The sequence below is a fragment of the Leptosomus discolor genome, chromosome 1, assembly GCF_034619465.1.
Source record: "Leptosomus discolor isolate bLepDis1 chromosome 1, bLepDis1.hap2, whole genome shotgun sequence".
Lineage (NCBI taxonomy): Eukaryota > Metazoa > Chordata > Aves > Leptosomiformes > Leptosomidae > Leptosomus > Leptosomus discolor.
Window position 1 is genome coordinate 140,824,639 of NC_141391.1, and position 24,558 is coordinate 140,849,196.

The 24,558-nt window shown below is 42.5% G+C and overlaps 1 protein-coding gene across 2 annotated transcripts in view; it reads left to right on the forward strand.

The window, feature by feature from the left end:
- PHF21B (PHD finger protein 21B) overlaps positions 1-24,558 on the forward strand; it is a 169,550-nt gene that overhangs the window by 78,762 nt on the left and 66,230 nt on the right. The window contains exon 4 of one of the 2 annotated variants that reach the window (XM_086466169.1): positions 22,709-23,035. The exons of the other annotated variant lie outside the window; for it this stretch is intronic. Within the exon in view, the coding sequence (XP_086322295.1) occupies positions 22,709-23,035 (327 nt within the window). The remainder of the gene's footprint in view (positions 1-22,708; positions 23,036-24,558) is intronic. 2 annotated transcript variants of the gene reach the window in all.

Here is a 24,558-nt window from a genome sequence, read left to right on the forward strand (position 1 = left end):
GGGTACTTATTACGTGCGTGTATACATATGCTAGCAATGGGCTGTAGGAGTTAGTATTTCTGATAGTTGAAAAATAAAAGAACAAACCAAATACTTTCTTACCTGGTGGTTCGAAGTTCCCTGTCATGGATGTTAGCTAGGGGCTTTGTTGTTGTTTTTATGGAGAGGAGTTTTAAAAACGGTTTTGTATTCTTTCTGAGCTTTGCTGCAGTTAGCAAAACCCTGTAAAGCATAAAATCTGGCAATATTATATCTCTGTAAACAAAAGGTCATTACTGCCCATATTTTCTTTTTTTGTTGCAGTTTTGTTCAGACAAACAAACAAACAAAAAACCCACAAGTAAACATACCTCTGTGTTCCTCTGAGTGGCTGGTAAGACAAACATTGCAATGCTGTATGGGTGTCTTGTAGCAAGTGATTCAAACTGAGGGTTTTGTTTTAATCACATAATATTAGTATTTCATAACAGTACAATTATTAGTAATAACATAATGCAATTCTATGTATTAAGCACTGTAAGAAAACTTGGGCCCAGAGTCACAAAAGCACTTAGGACTTAGACAAGATCCCCTCTATGTGAATCCAGGACATGGTGGCCTTGCTGAGATGTCATAAGCTGACATTGCCATTCATAGTCTCTAAAACCATGAGCAGCATATGAGTATTGATCCTTAGGCGGTGCAAAATTGGCTTCAGTTTACTTAATTCACCTGAATATTCACATTTATAAACCATACCTGGTCCTTAACCCTTGTGCATAATCCTTCAAATATGCATGTGGTTACTGATGATTCAGAGAAACATTTGTGCCCTGTCACTGCTTACAGTAATTGAAGTCCTGATCCATTTTGGTATGCAAATGTTAGAAGGGTGAAATCTGAAAGCTTGAAAAGCTTGTGACTCACCAAGAATGAGTAAGGACTGAACTACAAGTTTTGAACAGCAGCATAAAGTAAAATACTGCTGGAAAATTTAGTTTAATTTTGCAGTTTGAGTATACAGCATATAAATGAAGCACTGCCAACTCTTGCAGGGATATTGTCTGTCACATAATACTTTATTTTTAAAGCCATAGCTGTTGGAATCATGTGATTCTATAAATTCTCCACTTTAATTTGTATAAATAATTGCATTTTTAGTTATTATTTCTGCAAGTTTGACAGCACCACTCCTATAGAATGAATTATTAGAGCGGGGGAAAAAAGACCTTATAATTTATTGCTTTTTAAAAGTCTCATATTTTTAAATTGTTTCTGTGATTAGTTTGAGTTACAATATTTGAATATGTGAGTTTTGTCAATATTCTGGATTTAAATTAAATTATATGAAGTTTTTAGGTTCTTTGAAAATTTCATTCATTTACATTCACTACTAGTGACCTGGTTCAGAAATATTTGAAAGTGATGTTACTCGTGGTGTCCTCCAAAAAATCATGTGTAGTGTGTAAAGGCATCTTAAGATTGGAGACATGGCCAATGTAACGGTATTTTAAGATTAGAGACATAGTATCCGCTGAACTTGAAGGAAGGCTGTGAGTTTCTTTCTCATCTCTGGTGAAGAATGATGCATTTGTAGACCCTGCACTCCAGTTTCCACTATAGTTCCAGAGTTACGGTAGCACAGCAGTGGTAAGGCATGTCATAACAACAGCTGATCTTAAAACTGTTCCAGGAATAACTGAAATAACTCCATTAATTCATTGAAATGTTCTCATCAGATAATCTAATTATGGAACTTAGTCTACTCTCCTTTAGGTTCTCAAAAGCAGTCCTCTGTTTATCAAGGTTAGTGCAGGATTTTGACTATTTGTTGAATACCTTCCCTGGCTCAAATCTACACACAGGCAAAACATGAGGGCCAGGAATGTGCAGTATGGCTCATCTTATTCACAGAGGACCAGTTTGGTAATAATCCAGGATGATGATCTCTCAGATTGAAAAAACTAGTGGTTCAGAGTGAGGGTTGGACCCTGGGTGTGTTTTTTAAATTGTGTAATTTTTGAAGAAGAATTTGATTGGGGCATCATAACTGACACCAGGACTGATTTAAACCTGTAAAATGAGAGACAGAGAGAGAGAGAAAGGGTGGGGAGGCAGGGGGAGAGAGATTCTCTGGACCTTGAAAGGACAAGTAAGTTTTTGATTCCCATCCCTCTGGAGAGCCTCAGTTTATTTAAAGGCTGAAGTGAGCTATGGGACTGCTTTAGCTTGTTTTTGACTTCAAGAGCTGGAAGAAGCATTGAAAGAGTAGGATTTGTCTGTGTAGTGATGAGCCATATGGGGAGTTTGTGTAATATCTCCTTGTGGGGAAAGGAATGAAACAAGATCGTGATTCTCTGTTCCTTCTTTAGAAAGTCCCTCATTATAAGACTTCTGCTCCTGGAAAAGGCTCCACCCTCTGACATGCAGAACCAACCACCTTCTTAATAGCAGATCCTCCGTTATAACACGCACACACAATGTTTGGCTCCATGCCAGACTGTAATTTGTTTTTGACATCTATCTACTGACTAATGTGACAACCCACACAAGTATTTATTTCCAGAAGGAGGAGTGCATAATGAGAGCAGTAGCTCTCCCAAGTTCTGAAGCGCTGTTTAATGAAAAGGAGGGGGAAAGCGCAGCCTCCCACCCTTCCTCCCAAATGACAGGTTTTTCAAAGCCCAAGCACCAAATTCAACAACTTTGAAGTTGGCCTTTTACTTTTTTTTTTTTTTTTTTTTTTTTTAGCTACCATTTTCTCTCTGCTGTAGCTTCACAGAAGCTGGTATTTGTTTTTTGTTGGGCTGGGGGTATTTGGGGACTCAAAAGAGAGATGTTGCCAGAATGCAAATGGATGAGAACCAGGCGAAAGGCTGGACTGCATGCTGCATTGCACAGGAATACCACATGCTCCTGCACACTCAGCCTGTTTTGGCTCCATAAGTCTGATTAAAATACAGAAATCCTAGAGCAACAAGGCAACCATTAGAAATTCTGGCCATACAAGAGGCCCAGTAGCCCTAGCTAACCTAGCAACCACTGCAGGTAAAACTCCCGAGTCAGAAACCAGGCTGAAGTCTTTAAGGGGCAGGCGGGGAGGGGGGAGATTTAACTGTTTGAAGGGATGACCAAAGGAGGTAGAGGATTTGCTATTTCATGAGAGCCTCATATCAAGGCAAGATGTCTTCTCTGGAAGGTCAAGCTTTACTTGAAAATAAGTTATTAGTCTCTAATTGGTTGAATGCTATGGTGGTGCTATATGAGATGTCAGACTAGGTGAACTGGATCCTGCTCTGTAGTGTGAGAATCTATGAATGGCAATGTGTTGAGTTTTCTTCCCTTCAGCTGTACTACTACTACTACTACTGTGTCTTTGCTTGGATGGGAATTCATTTAGTTTCATCACAGGTCTGTAAGTGTAGTGCTAAACCTTCAAAGTTGGCGGACTGTGCATATTACAGGTACCTGGTTGATGTGCTTGTATTCTTTTAATTTGCTCCTAGTTATAATTATTACAGTATAGGTTTAAAAGCAAAACTAGTGATAAAAGAGTTTGCAAAGCTATTTTACCGAAGAGTAATGCATCCTACCGAAAGTTTAACATAGTGCCACAGGCGAGCTTCCCTGTCTCAGTGCTTTATTACGACTAACTGTTCACTGAATATAGATTTAGTGTAACTGAAATGGGGTTTATTTGCACACCATTAGTTAATATAATGGGTTAACTTTATGTGAGGCAGCTGTCTCCTGGGAAAATCTCCTGACCTGAATCAAGAGAATTTGGCTTCAGTGCACAAAATTTTGAAGGTAAAATATAACTTGCTGGTGGATCCTCTGGCCCTGTTAATTTTTTGTCCTAGTATTGAGCTGGGTTCCGGGGTCAGCAGAGCAAGCATTGCATTTCCCAGGAATACAACAAGCTGTTTTGGCCTCAGACGTAAGTCGAAGCAGTCAGAAGTGCTCCCTTATCTTCTACCCCAGCTTCAGAGCCCTCGGTGGGTATGGGTGTCCTCATGCAGAAAAACAGAATCATCATCCCAGTCTTCTGGGAAAGAAGCTCTGTAGCTGGGAAAAAGGCACAAGTGGCTAGAAGCTAAAGCTGGAAATAAAATGAGGATTTTTAAGAGTGAAAGTCATTAACCCAGTAAAGCAGTAGATGCTATTACTTGAAATCCTTAAATTGAGGTTTAACTTTGGTTTCAGAATGGCTTCTGGGAAGAAATTGTAAGCTTCATGTAAGAATTCCTGAGTTAGATTTTCTGGTTGGTGCTATGTGATCAGTTAGTTAAATAATCCTAAAGTTGCCTGAAAACATAGCTGTGCATATAGTCATGTCCAGACCACTCTGTGATAACGAGCAGGATGTGGTAGCCTGTGAGATGGAAACCAATGGTGGCCTAAAGGAGTTTTGGTGTGTACCTGCACCAATGACTTGTGTTCCTTCAACAGCTTTTCTGGTATACCTGCATTACTGTGCATGTCTAGTTAAGCAGTTTTAGGCTGGAACCGGACTCACACACTGTGGCTTGAGGCACTGATGGACAATTAGGGAATAAAAAATGTCCTACAGATCTGACAACCTTCCTCTAGCAGCCATTGCAAATGTTCTTTCATTGGAGCTTGTCCCAAGAAAAATAGAACCAGTTTTGGAGTGCTTAGGCCAATCTCCAAGGTAAATGTGACTGCTTTTTGGGGACAACAGTTCCTCAAGGTGCTAATGAAGGTGTGCAGCCCTCATTCACTCTTGCCCACGTGCTAGGAGTGAGAAGCCTAGGAAAATAAAAATGCTCTTGTAGCTTCCTGTTGTCTCCTGTGTTGGAAGTCAGGCATGGTGGCAGGCAATGGTTAAATGCATTCCCATTCCTGCAGATGGCTGTGAGAAATTTGTTATTGCCCTTGAAGGGCTTGTCTTTTTCATAAACAATGTATTTTCCATGGTTGCTTGTGGTCCAGCAGACACACACCTCTTGATATTTTAATATAATGAAATGCAGAGTAATTGTCCAAAAAGTTACTTACCTTGGTTTACTGTACCAGGCCCAAAGCCTACAGCACCTCTCCTATTAGTTGTTGAAAGAAACGAGGTATTGTGAGATTTTTTTTTTTTACTTCAGCATGAAAAGGGTTTAAAAGTAACTTTAACAATATTTCTGTGTGAAAGTGTAAGAAATGTAGTCTCATATTGCCAGCCCTTAAAAAGAATCACAAATGATTAAAAAAACCCAGAGGTATCTAATTATAGTTTAGTCACGATGATGCAAGGGCAGATTTTTGTTGCCATGAGCCAACGTTTGCTTGTTCTTGTGCTCTTTGCTAGGACACTGAGTTTGTCCAGATCATTATCCTCTGTCTCCTTCATAGTTGTAAAAATCCTTGTTGATAAGGTCACGCTCAAGCTTCATTGCTCAGCATGAGCAACCTTAACAATATCAGCCTACTTCTTAACCAAAATTGTTCTCATATTACGTTGCAGCCTCTCAAGGAAATCCAGAACTTTCGAAGGTAGAAGGACTTCTCACAAGGCTGTGCCAAAAAGACATGTTCATGTTGCCATTGTACCAAGGGGAACATGTCTTAGGAGCTGTTTTGCATTTTGCCTTCAATTTAAAAGCAGGAACAGCTAACTAGCACTCTTGGAAAGGGGAAAGGTGAGGCTACCAAGCTTCACAGGTATTGTTGCCCCCGCCTTGGGGAATGATGGCTAGTCAGCAGCCCGTCTATGTGTGTGGGAGTTTATTGCTGCAGCTGCATGGTTACAGCAGATCCAGTTCAGAGACGGCAGGATATTTTGTCAAATGGCAAGTTATGCACCATCATGACTGCTTCAGTCTGGGTCCTGAACATCTGGACTGGAGGAGTCTATACCTAAATTGCCTGTCCCTGAGATCAATACACAAATTCTCCTGCTTTGTCATTTAGACCAATTCTTAACATGTTTGAAGCCAAACTAAATGCTAATCTCAGCTACTCAGGAGTTTTCTCTGAACATCAGGAGATGTTCAAGGTAAAGGCCTGGACTAAGGCAAGGTGAGTCTGATTTGTACTTTGGGAAAAAATTCCTGCAGCTCACTCCCCACCGAGATATCCCAATTTTATACAAACACATCTCCTGCATTTGCATGACCAAATGTTGCATTGTCTAGTTTTCTGGGCTTGAATTCTCCAACCTTCATCAACTAATAGGGATGATTAAATTAGAAGCCTACATGCCATGTTAGTGGAGAGAGACAGACCTCCTCAGAGAAGAGTTCACCTATCAGGTGGGGTGATTTTCCTCTGAGGTGCTTCTCTCTTTCCATGTAAAGGCACTAGTAGGATGTTATCAGATAGACTGTGGGTCTATCAACTCACAGTGGGGTCTGTATGATTTCCAGGAGGTGACTGAGGAGCCTCATGCTTTGCTCCATGTTTGAGCTAGTTCTCACAACTGACAGTGGAGAGTGCCTCGCCTTGCTTGTAATTACCTTTTATGAAACTAGTGACCAGAGAGAAAGTAGCAGGATCATTTAAATACATTCAATTGGATTTCTTTCTGCTCTTACGCCGATTTGAACCAAGACTAATTCTGCTGAAGTTGATAGGTGTTAGTCTGCTGTAGGAGAGAAGAATAAAGCTCAGTGAGCACATAAACTAAAGTAGAAGTTTCTTCTGACTGTAGTCCAGCAGCACTCTGAGTTGGAGGTGTGCCAGTTTTAAATCTGCAGTTACTACATTCAGCGAGGAGGGAACTGCAGAGGCATAAATTTTGGAAGATGAGTAAGTATCACAAAATCTGGGGCCCTGTTTTTATCTCCTTGGCCCAATAGCTGTCTTGCTCTGAAAGTAGGCACCTCATCTCCCCTTTATGCTGGCAGAAAGGCTAGTCTGGACATATATGTGGGCGAGTGCAAAACAGTTGGGTTGGTTTCTGTTTTCCTCTGACCTAGAGTTGCTCTTGGAACAACATAGAGACTGCACTGGCTGCATTGAAGCCATGTCTGCCAGGATCAAAAGCCTGGTTTTATTTCCCCCTGTATTCCAGCCATTCTGGACTGGACTTGCCCTTTTTTTCTGCAGCTTATGCATGGGTGGCACTGCAAGTCCTATTATACTCACAGACTGTATGTTACCCAGCAAACTCTCTTAGGAAATTGCTCATATGTCTTACAGTGCAGTTAAAAAAACCTCAACACGGATCTCTCTGCTGAGAACATATGTGCCCTGTTTCAACATATGTGCCGTCTTTCATTCATCCACACCCTCCTCAGATAAGCAATCAACTAATAAACTTCTGTAATGTTGAGTTTTAGAATAGAAATGCTGGTAAGCCCTTAAGTGCAGTGATGTTAGTGGACGATACTGATATAATAAATAGCAGGAGATTCAGTCAAGATCCCTGTTAAAATACTGAGGAGCTTCACTTTCTTTCCAGCTTGGAAAAGTTTCCATTTACAGATTGCTTTTCCCATTTATAGATTTAGCCACTGCTGAATTCAGCAGTCTTTGTCTCTTGCCACTTTGTCCTCCTTAATATTAAGAAAACATCTCTGGTGCTGTACTTTCTTCTTCACAAAACTTTTAGTTAAAAAATCAAATGCATCTGCCTTTAGGCTACCACAGCACTGCATTCCAGCATATCTTGCTTTTGGTTCCTGGAAAGAATGCTGTCAAAAAAATCTTAAGTTCTGAATGCCTTTTCCTTAATGTCTTGTTTCTTGTCTGCTCTCTCCCTTTGCATTTGACTGATTTTTTTAAAAATCATTTTTGTTGATTTGTTTTTTTGATGGCTCCCATTCTTGTGGGTTATTTCTTATTTTTCATGTCAGTGTAAGACTCAGGGTAGTGTCTTGTAGGTGGACGTGTCTACTTGGGGATATTAGTGTATATTAAGCTGATGTGTGAACTTGCAGTGCAAGCTTTTTTGGCAAAGGTTGTTTGTAGGTAGAAATTGTTATTAGAATTATTAAATATAACAAAATATCAATTTTTATAATAGACTTATTTTCTTTGAAATGGCTGTTGAGAATACAGAATGTATTCCCTGGCAAGCTATAAATGCTTTAAGACAGGTCAAATTTTAGATCTGAATGACTTGACAGAGACTTACAATCCTCTGGGGGTTGAGAGGGCAATTTACTCACTGTGTCCATGCAGTCTTTAGCCTCTCTGCTGAGTCTGCATATTATCGGGGGACTGTTTCTATACAGGCTGCTGAACATATAACTGAAGAAAGTAAGTGTAGGTTACTACTAGAAGTGGTATTACTACCACTTGTTGGCCTAGCGGTGAAAGGCATGGTGGCTTTTTACTTGGTTCCTTTGGCCAAGGTCCATTGCCCTAATGGGCTCTTGCATGTGTTCTGTTTCTTTCTTTTATTCTTTAATCCCTGTTTTATATTTCCCAGTTTCCTCACAATTCATTGTGAAGTTGCCAAGCCTATGCCCATAGCTGCCCAAACACCCTGCCAGCACTCTTCTGGAAGGGTGCTTTTCCTTCCTGCTTCACTCTTCCTCCCCACTGCCTCCTCCTGCCATCTTGGCCCAGTTGTTCCTGCAGCTAAGGTGTGAACTGTGGTGGGTAACCGATCTGCATTAAAACCTGAATATTTTTGTCTTTGCCAGGTTAGCTTTAATTACTAAAGCTACTAGTTTATTGCACGACTATGTGAATGCTGGTGCAGTTACATAGGTTGGGATGGCACAGGAGGAGGATCAAGAGACCAAGAGACGGCTTCCTTTGGAAACACTGCAAATTTATATTGGTGTTCAATGTTTGGTAAAACATGGCATATTCCCCCCACCTCCTGGAGAATCACAGAATCACAGAATGTTAGGGGTTGGAAGGGACCTCGAAAGATCATTTAGTCCAACTCCCCTGCCAGAGCAGGACCATCTAGAGCAGGTCACCAGGAACGCATCCAGGTGGGTTTTGAATGTCTTCAGAGAAGGAGACTCCACAGCCTCTCTGGGCAGCCTGTTCCAGTGCTCTGTCACCCTCACAGTGAAAAAGTTTTTCCTTATGTTAATGTGGAACCTCCTATGCTCCAGCTTTCACCCGTTGCCCCTTGTCCTGTCACTGGACATCACTGAGAAGAGCCTGGCTCCGTCCTCCTGACACTCACCCTTTCCGTATTTATCAACATTCATGAGGTCACCCCTCAGTCTCCTCTTCTCCAGGCTAAAGAGACCCAGCTCCCTCAGCCTTTCATCATAAGGGAGGTGTTCCACCTTTGTGGCTCTGCGCTGGACTCTTTCAAGCAGTTCCCTGTCCTTCTTGAACTGAGGGGCCCAGAACTGGACACACGATTCCAGATGTCGTCTCACCAGGGCAGAGTAAAGGGGGAGGAGAACCTCTCTCGACCTACTGACCACACCCCTTATGATACACCCCAGGACACCACTGGCCTTCTTGGCCACGAGGGCACATTGCTGGCTCATGGTCATCCTGCTGTCCACCAGGACCCCCAGGACCCTTTCCCCTACACTACTCTCCAACAGCTCAGTCCCCAACCTATACTGGTACATGGGGTTGTTCTTTCCCAGATGCAAGTCTCTATACCCGCCCTTGTTGTATTTCATTAAATTTCTGCCCACCCAACTCTCCAGCCTGTCTAGGTCAGGCCATCATTATTAGGCTTTATTTTATTTTTCCACTGTTCCTTTTAAGGGCTTTAGTTCTTCAGGGAAAAAAAAAAAAAAAAAGGAATAAAAGAAAGCAGGAATAAAGTGATGCAGGGCTGGATGTAGTCACAGTATCGATAGAGAAGCTGTGCAGAGAGCTACTTCTTCCATGTTGAGTGTTGTTAACATCCTCACCTCCTGCTCAGCTGGATCCACTGGAATGAGAAAAGCATCATTTTGTCCCTTATGTGCCCCATTCTTTTTCTACCTCTTGCCTTTGCAGTATACACAAATGTAGCTCAATCTTATCCCTGGGTGGGGGTTACACCCCAGATGACTTTGGAACATAGGAACTCGAAAAAGGACTTCCCTTTTCCACTTATGGCTTTAATGTATTTGAACTTGGATCTCTAGGGACTGCTGCACAAACCTGCCATAGAACTCTGTGGCCGTGTCCTAATCCTTGCCTTCTGCTCTGAAGAGTGTTCCACTCTTGCAGGAGAGTTGCAGAAGAAAAGTCTAGCCCAAATGGAAATCTAAAAAAAATTGGGTGTGCTGCAGAACTGGAGAGCCAGAGCATTTGATTTTACTGACCACCCGGTCAATTTTTGTGTTCAGCTTCTTTCTAAGATGACTTTTATCAGAAGAAAAGCTATCAGCTGTGATAAATGTTCCAGGCAAAGGATCTGAGGGACTGATTGAGGTGAAGTTTGTATTAAGTGGCTATGATGTTTTGTACTCCATGGCATACAATGGGAAATAAGGCCAAAAGGATGTTGTTTATTCTGATCCTTAAATGTAACGAAGTTGTGGAAGAAGTTTGCTAAAACTTCTCTCATTCTCCTCTCGCCTTTCTTTTTTGCCCTTGAATCCTTTCTAAGTATACACACAGATCTGTGTCACTCTGTGCAGCTCCCTACACAGCTCTCATGGCTGAAGTATCTAAGTGCTTTCTGCTACCAAATTAGCAAGCAAATCAACATACAAAATGTCTTTCTTTCTCCTGTCGCTGTTCATACGAGTAGTTTAGAGTAGTTCAGTCACTCACAACTGCAGACTAGTGTCTAAATTTTGCAGATAATTTCCATTTTATCTGTACATTATATAATCTTCTCCATCTTTATGTGTGAAGGAAATGGCAGAGTTACTGTGTAGTGTGTCCTTGCTTTCTCCTTAGCCATTGTGTTTCTCTCCTATTGTTGTTTTGAAGTGGGCCCAGTCTGTTCTTTCTCATTCTGTCTTCTACGTTGCATTTTATTTACTGCCATTGGCATGATCTGCATTATTTATTGCTCGTTACTCTCTCTTTGGTCTCTGGAATAATGGTTGTGTAGTGTCTTAGTTTCATCCTAGGATCTACACAGTCCTTCATTAGCAGCTCCTTTGTCTCTTTTTAATATTCTTTCCCAACACCGCTGCTGTATACCTTTCTTTCCCTTTAACCATTATCTTATCATTTGCATTTCCATTAAGTTAGAGTGAAAGCATATCATTCCCTTGTTTCTTAAATTTACCCAATATTTTCAACATCTGCTAATATATTTGTACAGTTCAGTCATTCTAAATAGTTTTTTCATGCATTCTCTGAAGTCTCATTAAAAGAAAAATATTACGTGCTGTATCCCCTTCGTATTATGACTGATCAATTATCTGTATCTAGTCAAGTGGTATTACTTGTGATTCTCAAACTGTAAAAGTTTGCTTTTGATTTTTCACATGTAAGTGCTCACACAGCTTTCTTTGTCAGACTGGGGGGGGATTAGGGAGGGGGGGGGTGTAATTTTTTTTAATCTCTCTAAACCATCCATGTCCCTAAAGGAACTAGGGCATTATATGTGTCCCCCCCACCAAAAAGTAAAGCATTGCATAGTGGTCTGAGCACATGATAGAGGGCTTGGAGTTCCTAATTTCCAGTATCCCCTACTGGGGTGATATTTCATTAGGTGGTATTCACTCAGCCAGGTTTTGAAAATTACCTTGTGTTTTTGATAATCCATTGTTTGATAATCTGCCTTTTTCTTGAAAGACAGAAAAAACCGATCACTGCTGTTGCTGCCTCAAGTGCTGCAGAGGCCACCCTGCCTGCACATTCAACCGTAAGGCTGGATAAACAGAGTGGTTTGGCTATTCAAATTTAAGTTTTGGATAGAGCACATGGCAAATGAAGTGGTGCAACTGAAGGAAAAATGAAATGAGGAGTGAGGGTGCTCTCTTGATGGCTAAAGTTTTGGGTTTATAACACCAAGGTTCAACTTCTAGCTTTGACTTGCTGCATCATGTAAGTATGTCTCTGTGGCCTCAGTTTTAGCTCCTGTAACTTCCTTCCACAGGTGTACTCAGAGCTGCTACCTCTGGAGGGCTTTCATCAGATCAAAGGGGTTTCTATGAATGATGCAGGATTGCTCAAAGATCCCGGGAAGGGACAGAGAAAGGCATTGAGACTGTCATCCTCTGTATAAGGTGTATTAGAAAGTAGGAAGTCTTGAGATGGAAGTCCATTGTCAACTCATCCTTCTAATTTACTTCTGCAAAGCACCTGCACAATTGTTCATCATTCTTATTCAATAATTTATAATAAATCGTTTTATCTTACGATGCAGGAGGGAAATCTCTCAGAGGCTTGCCACTTCAACCCTTTTCTGTCCATTGACAAGCAGAGCTCCAAGAGCGCTATTGTGACAAATTTGGCCTCCTGTTTGTCTCCTCTCCCATTCCTTCCAGGTTCCTTGAATGCCATTTTTTCTTCAGACTTGTAGCACTTCTTTTTAGAGGTGTAGTTGTCAGTTGTGTGTTTGTCATCTCTGGCTCTGGGCTTTGCTACATTTCTGGATCTGTAGATTGCTTTTTATGCAACTTGTGGAAAGGAAAAAACATGTTATTACCTTTGCGCCCTCCGCTTAGTTCAATACGTGGCCAGGCCCACACACACATACCCAGAAAAATGACCCAGAAAAATATTTGGAGCTGTGAAGTCTCATCTTCATCACCACAAGGGTTCCCTTGGAGGACATTAGAAAATATCAGCAGGCAAGATTAGATAAACAGTGCACTGTCTTTGATTTGACAGCCATAATCCTGTTGGATTAAAATGAGATCACATGATTTAACTTGCCTTTAATAAACAAACAGCATTGAATAGATGCTAGCCAGTTAACATGTCTTTCTCGCAAAGGTATTGTGAAAATTATCAAGTTGGGAAACTGAGGCAAAGGGATTTATCTAAATCTTAGAAGACAATTACAATTACATTTCAGTTCAGATGTGCTTAACCAGAAGTAGACACAGGTCCAGCCAGAGTCTGGGGAGGAAGGACACTACTCACTGTGCTGCCAAGCCATATGGGTTTTTCATTAGTAGGATGTGCTAATAGCTGAAGGGGTTTGCAAAAAAAATGTTTAAAATGTTGCCTTCCTCTTATGTCCTCTGAACTAAGCACTCTCCAGGTTTTGTGACAAAATCTAAAGCTCAGTTTCATTCATGTACTAACATTCCCTTGCAAAAATGAATAGGGTCACCTGGGTTCAGGGTGCATGAGCACAGGGTGATCTTGCCTCTGGAGAATGCTGCCCCTGTGCCAGTTGGCAGTCATCTGTGTGGACACAAGAGCCTGGATTTGGACTGAAGTGCCTAGATGTAGGCATGCCGTTTGGGCTTTTTATTTCCCCTTCTGCTTTCTTTGCTTTCACCAAAGCTATACTTTGGAGTGTTGGAAAATTGAAAAGTTGCTCTGAGCAGTTTCATGACTACCATGCAAATATGCCTGCTGTTGGAAAACAGTAATCACTCCAGAGTAACACAGCAATACTAAAAGCTTACTAAAAGTCAGGATGAAATGTGCATATGTAGAATTGCTGGGGAAATGTCTATACAAGTTCTGGAGAGGAGGCAGGGATTTTTTTTTTTTTCTTTCCAACTTATCCAGAATTTCTGATGGGAATACTTCACAACTGAAGCTCTGCCTTCCCTCAGGGGAAATGCAACCATTTAACTTCTTTTTTCTTTATATGTATACCGAGGAACTGATGGTTTGATCCCATGGGAAGTCTGTATCTGTTCACAGTTACATTTGTTCATTTCAGGAGGATTCTGTGTTATCTGGGAAAAAAGGAAAAAAAAAAAAAAGGATTTGGCTTAGTTTATTTATTGTATTGACAGTTCTTCCTGCCACACCAAGGAAGATGTGCATTTCCAAATTTGATTTTAAGCTGGGATGAAGGAGGGAGAAATCAAAGAAATGATTATCAGGTCTGGGGCGGGGGGGAGCTGGTGGGAGGAATATGGGGGAAGGGAATGTGAATCAGGAGGCAGCAGCTTTGAAACTGGATACAATAAATTACTCTAATTTATTGTTTATTTTTCTGATTGCATGCAGTTGCATCTCTTTTTGCTTTGCTTGATCATAGGAAGTAGCGCATTTTTAAGCAAAAATCAGAAGCCCCTGAGTTCACATCTTAGTCTGGAGACATACTAGGATGCAAACTTTAATGACATTCATGCGGAGAAAAAGAAAATAGTGAGGCAGAGTACTGAAACAAAGGGAGGCAGGATATCAAGAAATGCGAGCTTTGATGCCATTTAGAAAGGGTCTGGATCCCATGATTTATCTAAAAATGACAAGATGCCCCTCTAAAAATGCAAATGTCTGCACTGCATCTTGTAGCTATAATGAATGAGCCTTTCACACAATGGAAACATTCAACTTGTTCTAGGGCACTTACTGTGGCTCCATATGCTGAGCTGCATGCTCCTGGCCTTTAATCACTCTGCCTTTGTTTTTTCAAAACTTAAATTAGAAGCACATTAGTGTTTATATGGTGTACACTCGGGTTTTGGGGTTTTGTGTGTTTGTGGAGAGTTGTTTTTATTTTTAACATTAAATAAGCCAGATGAATGTGGTCCTCTTGAATGCACTGGACATGGCAAATCACGGGAAACTTAAGCTGGCAACACCAAAAGGATGTAAATTTTGAGCTGCTACTGGCAAGTAGGACTCCAGCTTTGGGGCTAGGGGAGACCCCATGTTGCACAGCAGGTAGCCATTTAAACCCTCCTCTGACCTGCCAAGAGGATGCCTGTATGCTTTCTGGTTTATTCGAAATGAGATAAAGCCAAAGTTTTCCTTTGTTGTAAGTTTGGGTTTAAAAGAAGCATTTCATAGATGTGCAGTCTGAGCTGCAGTCTTGCCGCTACAGACCTGATCTAGAGCACAATGCACCCCATCCAAAGGCTGTCATTAACAGGGGCTTTAGCGTGGGCCTCATTTTACTATTAACAGTTTACTATGCAGTTTTTCTTGGGATTAAGGAAAAGGATAGACATCCATCCGTCAAATAAAATAGGAAACCAACCACTCTTTCCATGAGGATTTTTTGGGAGGGGATTATCCCACATACATAATATTTGATTTTCTGGATGCATATATGCAGCGTATGTGCGAGTGGGCACACGTGTAACTCCACTGCAAGTTTTAAAAGCTCTGTTTCTGACAGAAAAGTGGGCTAATTAATGGGAGTAGGAAACAAAATGCCAGCTTGTAGATTTGTTTCCCCTGCAGAAATCGGCCCCCCTGTTAGACTGCTCCTTCTTGATCTGATGTAACAAGAAGAGAGAGTCAGCTGTGAATCAAGCGCCTTGTTCTCGTTTCCTTGATCATTGACATGGTTTGAGAGAGAGAAAGGAGGAGGGATTATTTGTGAGGTTATTAAAGAAAAAAAAAAAAAAACAACCTAGCTCCCCCCTCCTCCTCTCATTCAAGATGCACAGGCACTTCCAGAATGTTCCATAATACGAATCTGACTTTTCTCATTAAATATCGTCCTCTTTGCCCCCTACTCCTTGTTAGTTAAAAAGTGCTGTTTACAAGTCACTAAGCAGATAATTCTGAGCTTTGACGAGCGGATTGCCAGTTAGCAATACAGTTGAAAATGTGTTGTTTTTTTCAGTCAGCAAGCTGTTTAATGGTTTCAGAAATTAAAGGCTAATTGCACTTGAGTGAATATGTGCTTTTCTAAGCCCACTGTTACCATTATTAGGGTATTTACCAGTTCAGAAAATTATCTCTTTACATAAATCTACTAATTCTTCATTGCTGCCCTGTCCTGGAAAGCAGCCATGCTTTAGAGTTTTGGCCACATCAGACTGATGAGCCAGGCTGGGGTTTTTTGGGTGCAACTTTCATCGTTGCTTGTCATTGCATTTCTTTGTGATGGTTTTGCTTGCAGGATTGTACAAGTTTGTTCACATACCGTTCATGTTGTAAATGATACCTTGTGAAAGAAAATTGCACGTCGATATTCTCGTTATGATATCAAGGAGATAAAGAACTTGACTGTCTTCAGAGAATAAGCGAGAAATACAAGGGTAGATTTGGTAGCAGAAAAAGTTTAACATTTGTACGCTGCAGTATCCTTCTGCAATATATAAAATTGCTGATGTGTAGAAGAGCTTGGGAATGCTTCTAAAGCAGATTTTTAGTACCAATAATATTAATGGAAGCCTTTTCTGGAAACTGTGGCTGGTCAGAAAATCCAAAGCCATTGCACCTTAATAGAAAGACTGTTTCATTATTTCCTAGCATTTGCTTTCTTTCTAATTAATATCTTACACAGAAGGGGTAATCATTCACCCATCTTTCTAGCTTAAAAAGAGTCAAAGATTAAAACCCAAACAATTACCCAATGTAATTAATTTGTGAGGGGATTTTGGGGGGTATGTTTAGAGGGAGGGGTTGTTCCCTTCTTCTGTTCCAGGCGGTGTTTGTCATTCTTTGGCAGGAACGACTAATTTATTGTCTGACTCTCCAATCTGGATTCATACAGGGTGGCTTTCATTCCCTCCCCCACGGCCAAAACTCTTCTGATGTGCTGTGTATTTGTTTGGGAAGGGAAAGAGGAGGGGGGAAGGGAGAAGGTTATATGTTTCTGACCTGCTTTACTGCTTTTCAACTGAAAGTAAATTAATGCACGCACTAGATTCCCCTCTGCTGTGCTGATTGGATCCTTGTGCCGATTAAATATTTCACACTGATAGAGGGATGCTGAAAGCACTCAGCTGGTAATGTGGTGTGTACATCAGTGGTACAATAACTGACTTTCAGGTTAAAGTCAAACAAAACCCCCAGTTTGCTGCAGTTTTGATTAGAATGAGTTTCACTTTGAATTTAAATCCTTGAGCCTGCTGCAGCGATGGCTAATTAACTGAGATCTGATAGAGAAAGGAATACATTCTTACTTCTAATGACAGGCAGGCAGGAAGTTGTCAAAAAAAAAAAAAAAGAAAAAAAGAAAGAGAAAGAGAAAGAAAAAGAAACCAACAGACAAAAGAAGCCTTAAAAAAAAAAAAAAAAATAATGCTGAGATTGTACTTCAGCACACGTAAACCTCCCTGCCCGTGTTTCACACTCAGCCTCCTTAGGCTGAAAGTCCGCCCCTGGAAAGGCTGTTTCGATCGAGTCCCAGATTTTCTTCAGCTATTTTTTTAATCTTCCTGACAAAAACTAACACCCGAGTTCCACCTAGTCGGGCAGTCGCTGCCTCCTCGTTTATTAATTGCGCTTTTGGGGGTTTCCTTTAGGAGAGGGCGGGGGGGGAGACACACAGGGGTTTGCTGCACGGAGCAGCCGAGGGGGTGTCCGCTCAGCTCTGCGCAGGGCCGGCCCGGAGGAGGAGGAGGAGGAAGGCTTCCTGCCCCCGGGTACCGCACAGCCTCCCGCGCCGCGGTGATCCCTCCCTAGGGGTCATTACAAATACTTCTGTGGAGCAATTTCTCCTCCCTCCTGTCCTTTCTCCCCATCCCTTCCCCCCGCCCCAGCCTGGGCGTCGCAGGGAGAGCGCTTGCATCAAAGTGACAGGTCATTTACCGAGAGATTGGCAGGAGGGACTACCCCAGCCCTCCTTAAAAACCCTCCTCCTCTTCCTCGGTTGCACGTCTTGCACACGGTTACATCGAAATCCAGTGTTTCAGGAACAGCGCATAAAACTTTTCCATGCGAGGGTCTTCATCCTTGGTGCTATGAAAACATGTTTTAATGTTCTGTCTAAGGGCACAGGCAGCCTGGTGCCTAAGGGTTGTATGCAATGGGAAGCATTTTTTACGGGAGCCCAGGGATAAAATACAGACTATGGAGCCCTTCACCTCCATAAACATCCACCAGCCTCCTGTGGGTGCCCCTGTATGTGTACATGTGCATACTCAGCCGAAGCCCTGCTCAATTCTCTTTCCATGTGTAAAGTTATGCAGGTGGTTGGTTCATGACTTAAGGCACAGGTCAGGCAGGATCAGCTGTGTATGTAAGTAGCAACTCAGAAATACATGGAAATTCATAGGATTGTACCAAAATCCCAAGACGCTACACTAAAGTGCCATAGCTGGTGTCCTGTCCGCAATGCATTTGTGTGTTGTCACTCTTTGAATATGAAATATTCCATTGTTTGAGAGAATTTTATTGTGACAATTGAGTAAATGAACAGAGGTCATGGCCCTCATTGCTGGAGAAGTCTGTTCAGCTGTTTTGCATGCAGGGCCTTAGATTAGTGCCGAATGTTAAATTATTAATTGACAAGATATCATTTTGGTTTGAAAGTGGATTGGCAGTCTTCTGCAAGCTAAATAAACTCTCAGGGTTATGCCAAATGTTTCTTCTTAGCCATGGGGCCACTAAGGAAAGGAACTGATATTGCTCTGAAAACAATTGCAGTTTTTCACAGCGAAACTGCTTTGTCAGGAAAGCATCGTTCTAGAAAGATTAATGGACTGAAGTCTCTATCTACAGCATGTAGGTGTTAATATATAAATGTGATGGACAGTGAATTTTAGGTCCTTTTTAAACAGGTCTTGTATTTTACTGGGAAAACGTGAAGGTTTGTGGAGAGTCATGCATCTATTTTAAATCATGGTCATGGCAAAGAGCAGCCAGTGGCTGAGTATTCCTCCGTTGTAGAATATGACCATGTTCTTACTTGAGATGTATGTGTGAAGTAAAGTTGACATCAGATTGTTAAGGATTTGAAAATGTGATGTAAGCTGCAGCAGAGTAAAAAATGAAGGAACCAAAACCTTACACTGAAAGTGATGCTGGCTGGAGTCTGTGTGTGTACGTGTGTATGTGTGTACGTGTACGGTATTGTGCGTATCACAACAACACAGACGCCTTCAAACCCTTTCTCCCTTTGCTCTTTCCATTTCTTTATTCCCTAAACAGAATGATTCGTGGTACATAATGGGAGAAGTAGTGTTTGAGTAACCGCTAGTAGGGAGTCTAAAACTGTTGCACAGTTGCCTTCTCACCTGCAAACCTTTACAGCACAGACCTCAACAGAAAGGACGGGGTGGGGAGAGGGCTTACATGTGCAAATAAATAGAAAGGCCAGAGTTATTTTGATGCATATAGAAAAAATATTAGCTCTACTTTGAATAGTTGAGACCATGCCACGCACAAGATGGGAAATCATAAACAAGCGGCAGCTTTCCAGCATATTGTAGTGTGTTTGCATGTGACTGGCATACATATTTCAAACTCCAGTTTGCCTGTGGCATCCTGCAGTGAAAATGAAAGTTGTGTTGCTATTGAAAAGGCGCTGCTTCAAAATTGGTGTATTGTGAGGACGGTTACGCTGTGGATGAGAAGCAGCGACCTGCTTTCCAGCGTTTAAAGACAATTTTTTTTTCCCCTCTTGTGGCTCCTCCATTATATCAGCACATGTTTTCAGCTGCAGTGTCCAAAGCTTGCTCAGTTTCTTATTTATCATTCCAAAAGTGTCAGAGAATGTTATGCTGACTGATTCTCAAAATGCAGATTTTCTTTCTCTTTAAAAACCAAGACTATTCTTTTAATTAATCTGGCAGAAATAGAATATGGCAGATGTAGGTTTTGTTGAGGATTTTTTTAATCTCTCATATCATAATCTTTGTTTCTGCCAACACTCCTTTATCATCGTCTTCACGGAGGTATAAAGTAAAAATGGTTGTTACAAACTAAAAACACATAATAGCTCATCTCCTAACTAACATAATCTGATTAAGGGTGGTCTTTTTTAAGTTTTGGTAGGTATATTTTCAGAAAATTAATAAAGGAGACACAGGAGAGATACTGTTGCTGCTTTTCCCCAAACAGACAATTTTATTGTAACTCTCTTTTGGAAGCTATCCTTTGTATATGCTTCCACATTTAGTTTCTAAAGTGTGCAGTTATTTAAATAAATTTAGCATAGCATTGTTCCCTGGGGAGGTGGCTGGCATGGGCAAGGCTATCACAGGGACACAATTTTCCCCCTGTATTTACTTAGAAAAGCCCCACTAGGAGATGAGTGTTCAATTTACAAGCATTTAATATTTATCTCAACTTAGACTGAAACTAGCAGTAGTTTTTTTTTTGTCATCACATACACATGAATAGACAGGTTTGTCAGTTTATTAGGAAAATACTAACACACATCACATGCAAAGACACACAAATGTTAATGCCTATGTGGAGAACAGTGGAAATCGGATGGTAGTTTGACTAGTGCATTTTTTTGTTTGTTTGTTTACAGAATTTCTGCTTTTGCACTACTTGGTATGATTTCTTCCTTTGGAACAAGACAAAAAGCAGTTACTTGCTATTGAATTTTGTCAGGAAAGTCATAAGCTACTCCTCCTTATTTACTTGCTTTTTCCACTGAGCTACCAAGGACTTTTGGGATCATGGAGTTTTGTTTGCTTAGATGTTTTCTGTAGTTGAACTGCCTAAGAGAAAAGTAAAGCTGTACTAATACCACTAGACTATTACATACTAGAAATTTTATTTCTTTTAAATGAAAAGATGAAATCAGTACAGTAACACTTCAGTATTTCTGTGAGAAGTTTTTCATTCAGTAATCCAAATGTTCACCATGTCTGAGGACAAACAATAAAAGACACTTCATCAATATAGTGACATATCAGGGATAATGAATGCTCTCAGTTTCACAAAAAAAGAAAAAAAAAAAAAGAAACCCTGGCACTACTGACGTCAGCAGCAAACCTCTGGTTGTCTGCAGCAGAACTAGGATTTCGCTCCTGGACTAACTTGTTAGGTAATGGATTTATAGCGCTGTAACCAAGTACAACATTTTCTGACAGCCTGGGAGCTTTTAGCATTTTTCACATGACATAAATCAAACCAAAAATACAACTGCAAAGCTGAACTCTTAATCCAAAAGATTTGTATCACTGTACAGGTTAATAAGGTGCTCTGCAAGGAGATTTTCAGTAGAGTAGGAGAGGTGGTGTTGAGCTTCCCTACCCGCACTGGTTTTGCGTCAGTAGCACCATACCACTGGGGCACTGAATCACTGCAAGAAACATCAGTGGAAAACTGTACTACAAAACAGAGAAATAGTAGTTTCGTAGAATTTTGTCATAAGGAACTTCTTCCACCTACATAAAATGCACCTGAGCTTCTTCACTTTCACTGGAGTACTTTTAAACTACAGACACGTGTATTTCCATAGTGAAAGAAAAGTTCTTTCCTCTTCAAAACATCTATGACATGCAACAACAGAGTTTAAGGAAAATATTACCTACGCTTCTTTGGGATGACTGTTAGGATAATGAAGACTGAAAGGTAAAGGCCTTGACCAATGCTTAAAACAATTTATGTGAAGTCACAGTTACTAGAATAATGCTGACATAAAAAAAGGCGTTTCTTGGTATTAAAATATGAAGCGGGTATCTCTGATAAAGTGCATGCTTGCTATTTCATATAAAAACAAGAACTACAGTTCCTGGAACAAACATATTTGACAATTAAGGCTTTACAGCCTTAAAGTGCATAATGGGTTCAAAGTTAAGAAAGAAGGAATTTTCTTAGAAGTCAATTAGTTTTATACTACAAGGCTTCTACTTCATGCCCAGAAGTAAGATTTTCAGCCTTGATTCTGGAAAGAATTAAGCATGTCTGTGACTTTATATACACACACACACATATATATATACACATTGAATTTTAAACAAGCGAAGTTGACAATAAAACTCATAATGACTTTAATAGTACAGCAGCAGACCTAGACAGGTGGTGAAGTTTCCTGAAAGGCTACACATTAGATGTAATTAAATTGAAGCCAATAGGACCAGTCAGCAAATAAAGTTAAACACAAGCAGAAGTCTTTGCAGGATTAAGTACCTTTGATGTCAACTCTTGTAAAAATGAGATGTTTAATACGTCAAAGTATCAAAAGAGGGTTGAACCAGCATATTTTTTCCCCACATATACCTAACCTGCCTAAAAGGCATTAACAAGAACAGCTTCTGAGAGAAAGTGCACCAACTTCATAAAAGTTTTTTTTTTTTTTCTTTTCAAAAATGTGCATTTTACGGAGACATTGGCATTTACCGTATGGCAACTTCACGGTGCCTATAGAAATCGCAAATCCCAGTCTTGTAAGAGATACTCTAAGATCAAAATCAAGGTATTCCTATTGCAGATGACAGAACAGCCGCTCTGCAGCAATTTAAAAGTACAACTGTTAACGAGAGACCTGCGAGTTAAAATAAGTACCACGGAGAAAAGTTAGCTTGAAAACAAATCAAAACAAAACCCAACCAAAAACCAAAACACTGGAAAGATAGTGCAAGTTTGTGAGAAAACAGCAAGTTAAAGGGAAAACAAAAACCCCGACTCCGCAGCGAGTCAGTCAGGGTGAAAGAACACGAGAAGCAGCCGAGCGCTGGGGTGAGGCGAGCACGTGTTATGACTTTCAGACTAATGGAAACTTGAAAATAACATTCTTTAAGCCTTTTATTATTAGTCGAAGCTGCAGTACTATCTAGACCTGTATCAGGATCTTTAGTTCCGGGCATAAACGGATACCAAACGAAAAAAAAACAACGAAACTGAGAACCCCGAGTGAAACCGCGAGTTCCCGAGCGAGTAGGGGAAGCCCAGCCTTTCCCCTGCCCGTCCGCCTGTCCTTCCCGGAAGAAAACCAAGGGGAAAAAAATGGAAACAGACCCAAAACCGTGCTGGCGGGGGCCGAGCTCGGCAGGGGAGCTCCAGCCGCGGGAGCTCGTCCCTCGGCCGGCCGGGGAGGGGGGGGGGGGGGCAGAGCGCGGGGGCCGGGGTCGGGCTGTAACCCGTCGGGTGACGATGCCGCTTCTCTCTCCCCCGGCAGAAGCTGGCGGTGCGGAGCTGCCCCGCGGCCGTGCTGGTGGGCAGCGGCGCCAGCGGCAGCGCCAAGCCCGGCGGCGTCCCGGCTCTCCTCAAGGCACCCGGCGGAGGCGGCGGCGGCGGGAGCCCCAGCGGCAGCCCCGGGCAGAGCCTGGCTATCTCCGTCCTGCCGGCCAAGGCTCCCATCGCGATGGTGACGGCGCACCTCAACGGCGGGCTGGGCTGCAGCGCCGCGGGCGTGGAGCCCCCGCAGAGCGCCCCCATCAACCTGCAGACCACGGCCAAGCTGGTCGGCGCCCGCCGGCCGCCCGAGCTCGGCTCCAACGCCCAGGTAACGCCGGGAAGGCGGGAGGGAGGGAGGGACGGGGCGGGGCGGGGCGGGCTCCGCCGCCGCCGCCGCGGGCGGCGGACGAGGCCGCGCCCCTACGGGGCGGGGCGGTTGCCGGGGGTGAGGGGGGCGGCTGCGAGGGAGCGCGGGGCGTGGGGGCTCCGGGTGGTGGCAGGGCTGGGGGAGGTGCTGGGGGGGGTAGGGGGGAGACCCGCCCCTCCCACCCAGTGCCCGCGGGGTACGAGATTCGCCCCGCTGCTCTGGGAGGGGGAGGGCGTCTTCCTTCCGGTGTTACGGGGACCCTCTACCTCGTAGCGGGAGTGGGTGTTTGCCCCCGTGGGGGTACAGGGACTCCCCAGCCCTGCCGGGGGCAGAGCAGGTGCGGAGCGGGGAGGGGAGCGGGGAGCTGGGCTGAAGGACAGGGCTGCGGGTGTGCGGAGGGTTTGGAGGGACGGGGAGGTCCCTCCACCTCGGCCAGCGTGGACAGGGGGTGGGCCCTGGTCGAGGAGGTCTGTGCAGAGCGGAGGAGAGTTGGCTGCCTCTTCTTGCTTGCCCCCCGTTGCCCACCCTTTGTGGCTACTTCATTAAGAAGCAGTTCTTAAAAACGCCAAGGTCTATGCAGAGGAATGTTGGTTGCCACGTTGTGAGCTTAGATGCTGCCTGCAGGGGTGGAGGGTCTGCTGGCCATGCCGTCATTTCGCGTATCCGTGGTGTGGTGCCGGTTCCTTCCCTCGCTTGGGCAGAGGGAGCAAAAGCAGAAGCTGTATGGGAGCTGGCAGGTTGTTGCTTCCAGTTCCAGGTGCATGTATGTGTATGTTTAAGGCCTATGTTCACAGTAATCTAAATATGAAATAAATGGATTGAATTAGTGAAAGGAGGGCAAAAGAGGAAGGGGTGCTGTTTGCCAGACGCATTGTTTTGTGCAGTCCGTTAACAGCCACAGAAGAGAAGTTTTTGCTCCAGTCATGGTGTGTGTCAAAGAGAGGGAAATGATGCTGATGAAGTTAAAATGTGAAGAAAGTGCCAAAGCCTTCCTAAAACTTTGGAGAAGAGGATGTAAACTATTATTGCTAACACTGGAAATGTATGTTTCTTTTCTGCTTTCTGAACATAGAGGCTGTGGTAGTCTGGTTCTTTGTACTTTAATTCCTCTTCACAAGCTGAGGTTATGAATCTCCTAATAATCAGGAAAGAAGAACATAGTATGGATATGGGCAACAGGCAAACAGTACCTAAAGACGTTTGTAAGGAAGCCCCTTCCCAAACACTGGACAGGGAATGACGGTCACCTGCTGCATCCCCTAACAAATAGAAAGCACATCCGACCACTTTGGGAAACAAATTGTGCTGTCACTTTTTCTGGGAAGTGACATCGTCTTTAGTTGTTACACTAAAGTAGCTGTGTGGGGAATTCGATTTTGCATCTCCATTCTGTATTCGTGCTGGGTAATTTCTTTTATTGAAGGTGTTGTTTATGCTTCATTGAAAAGATATTTGAAGCTATCGCAGAGATACTTCTTAGAATC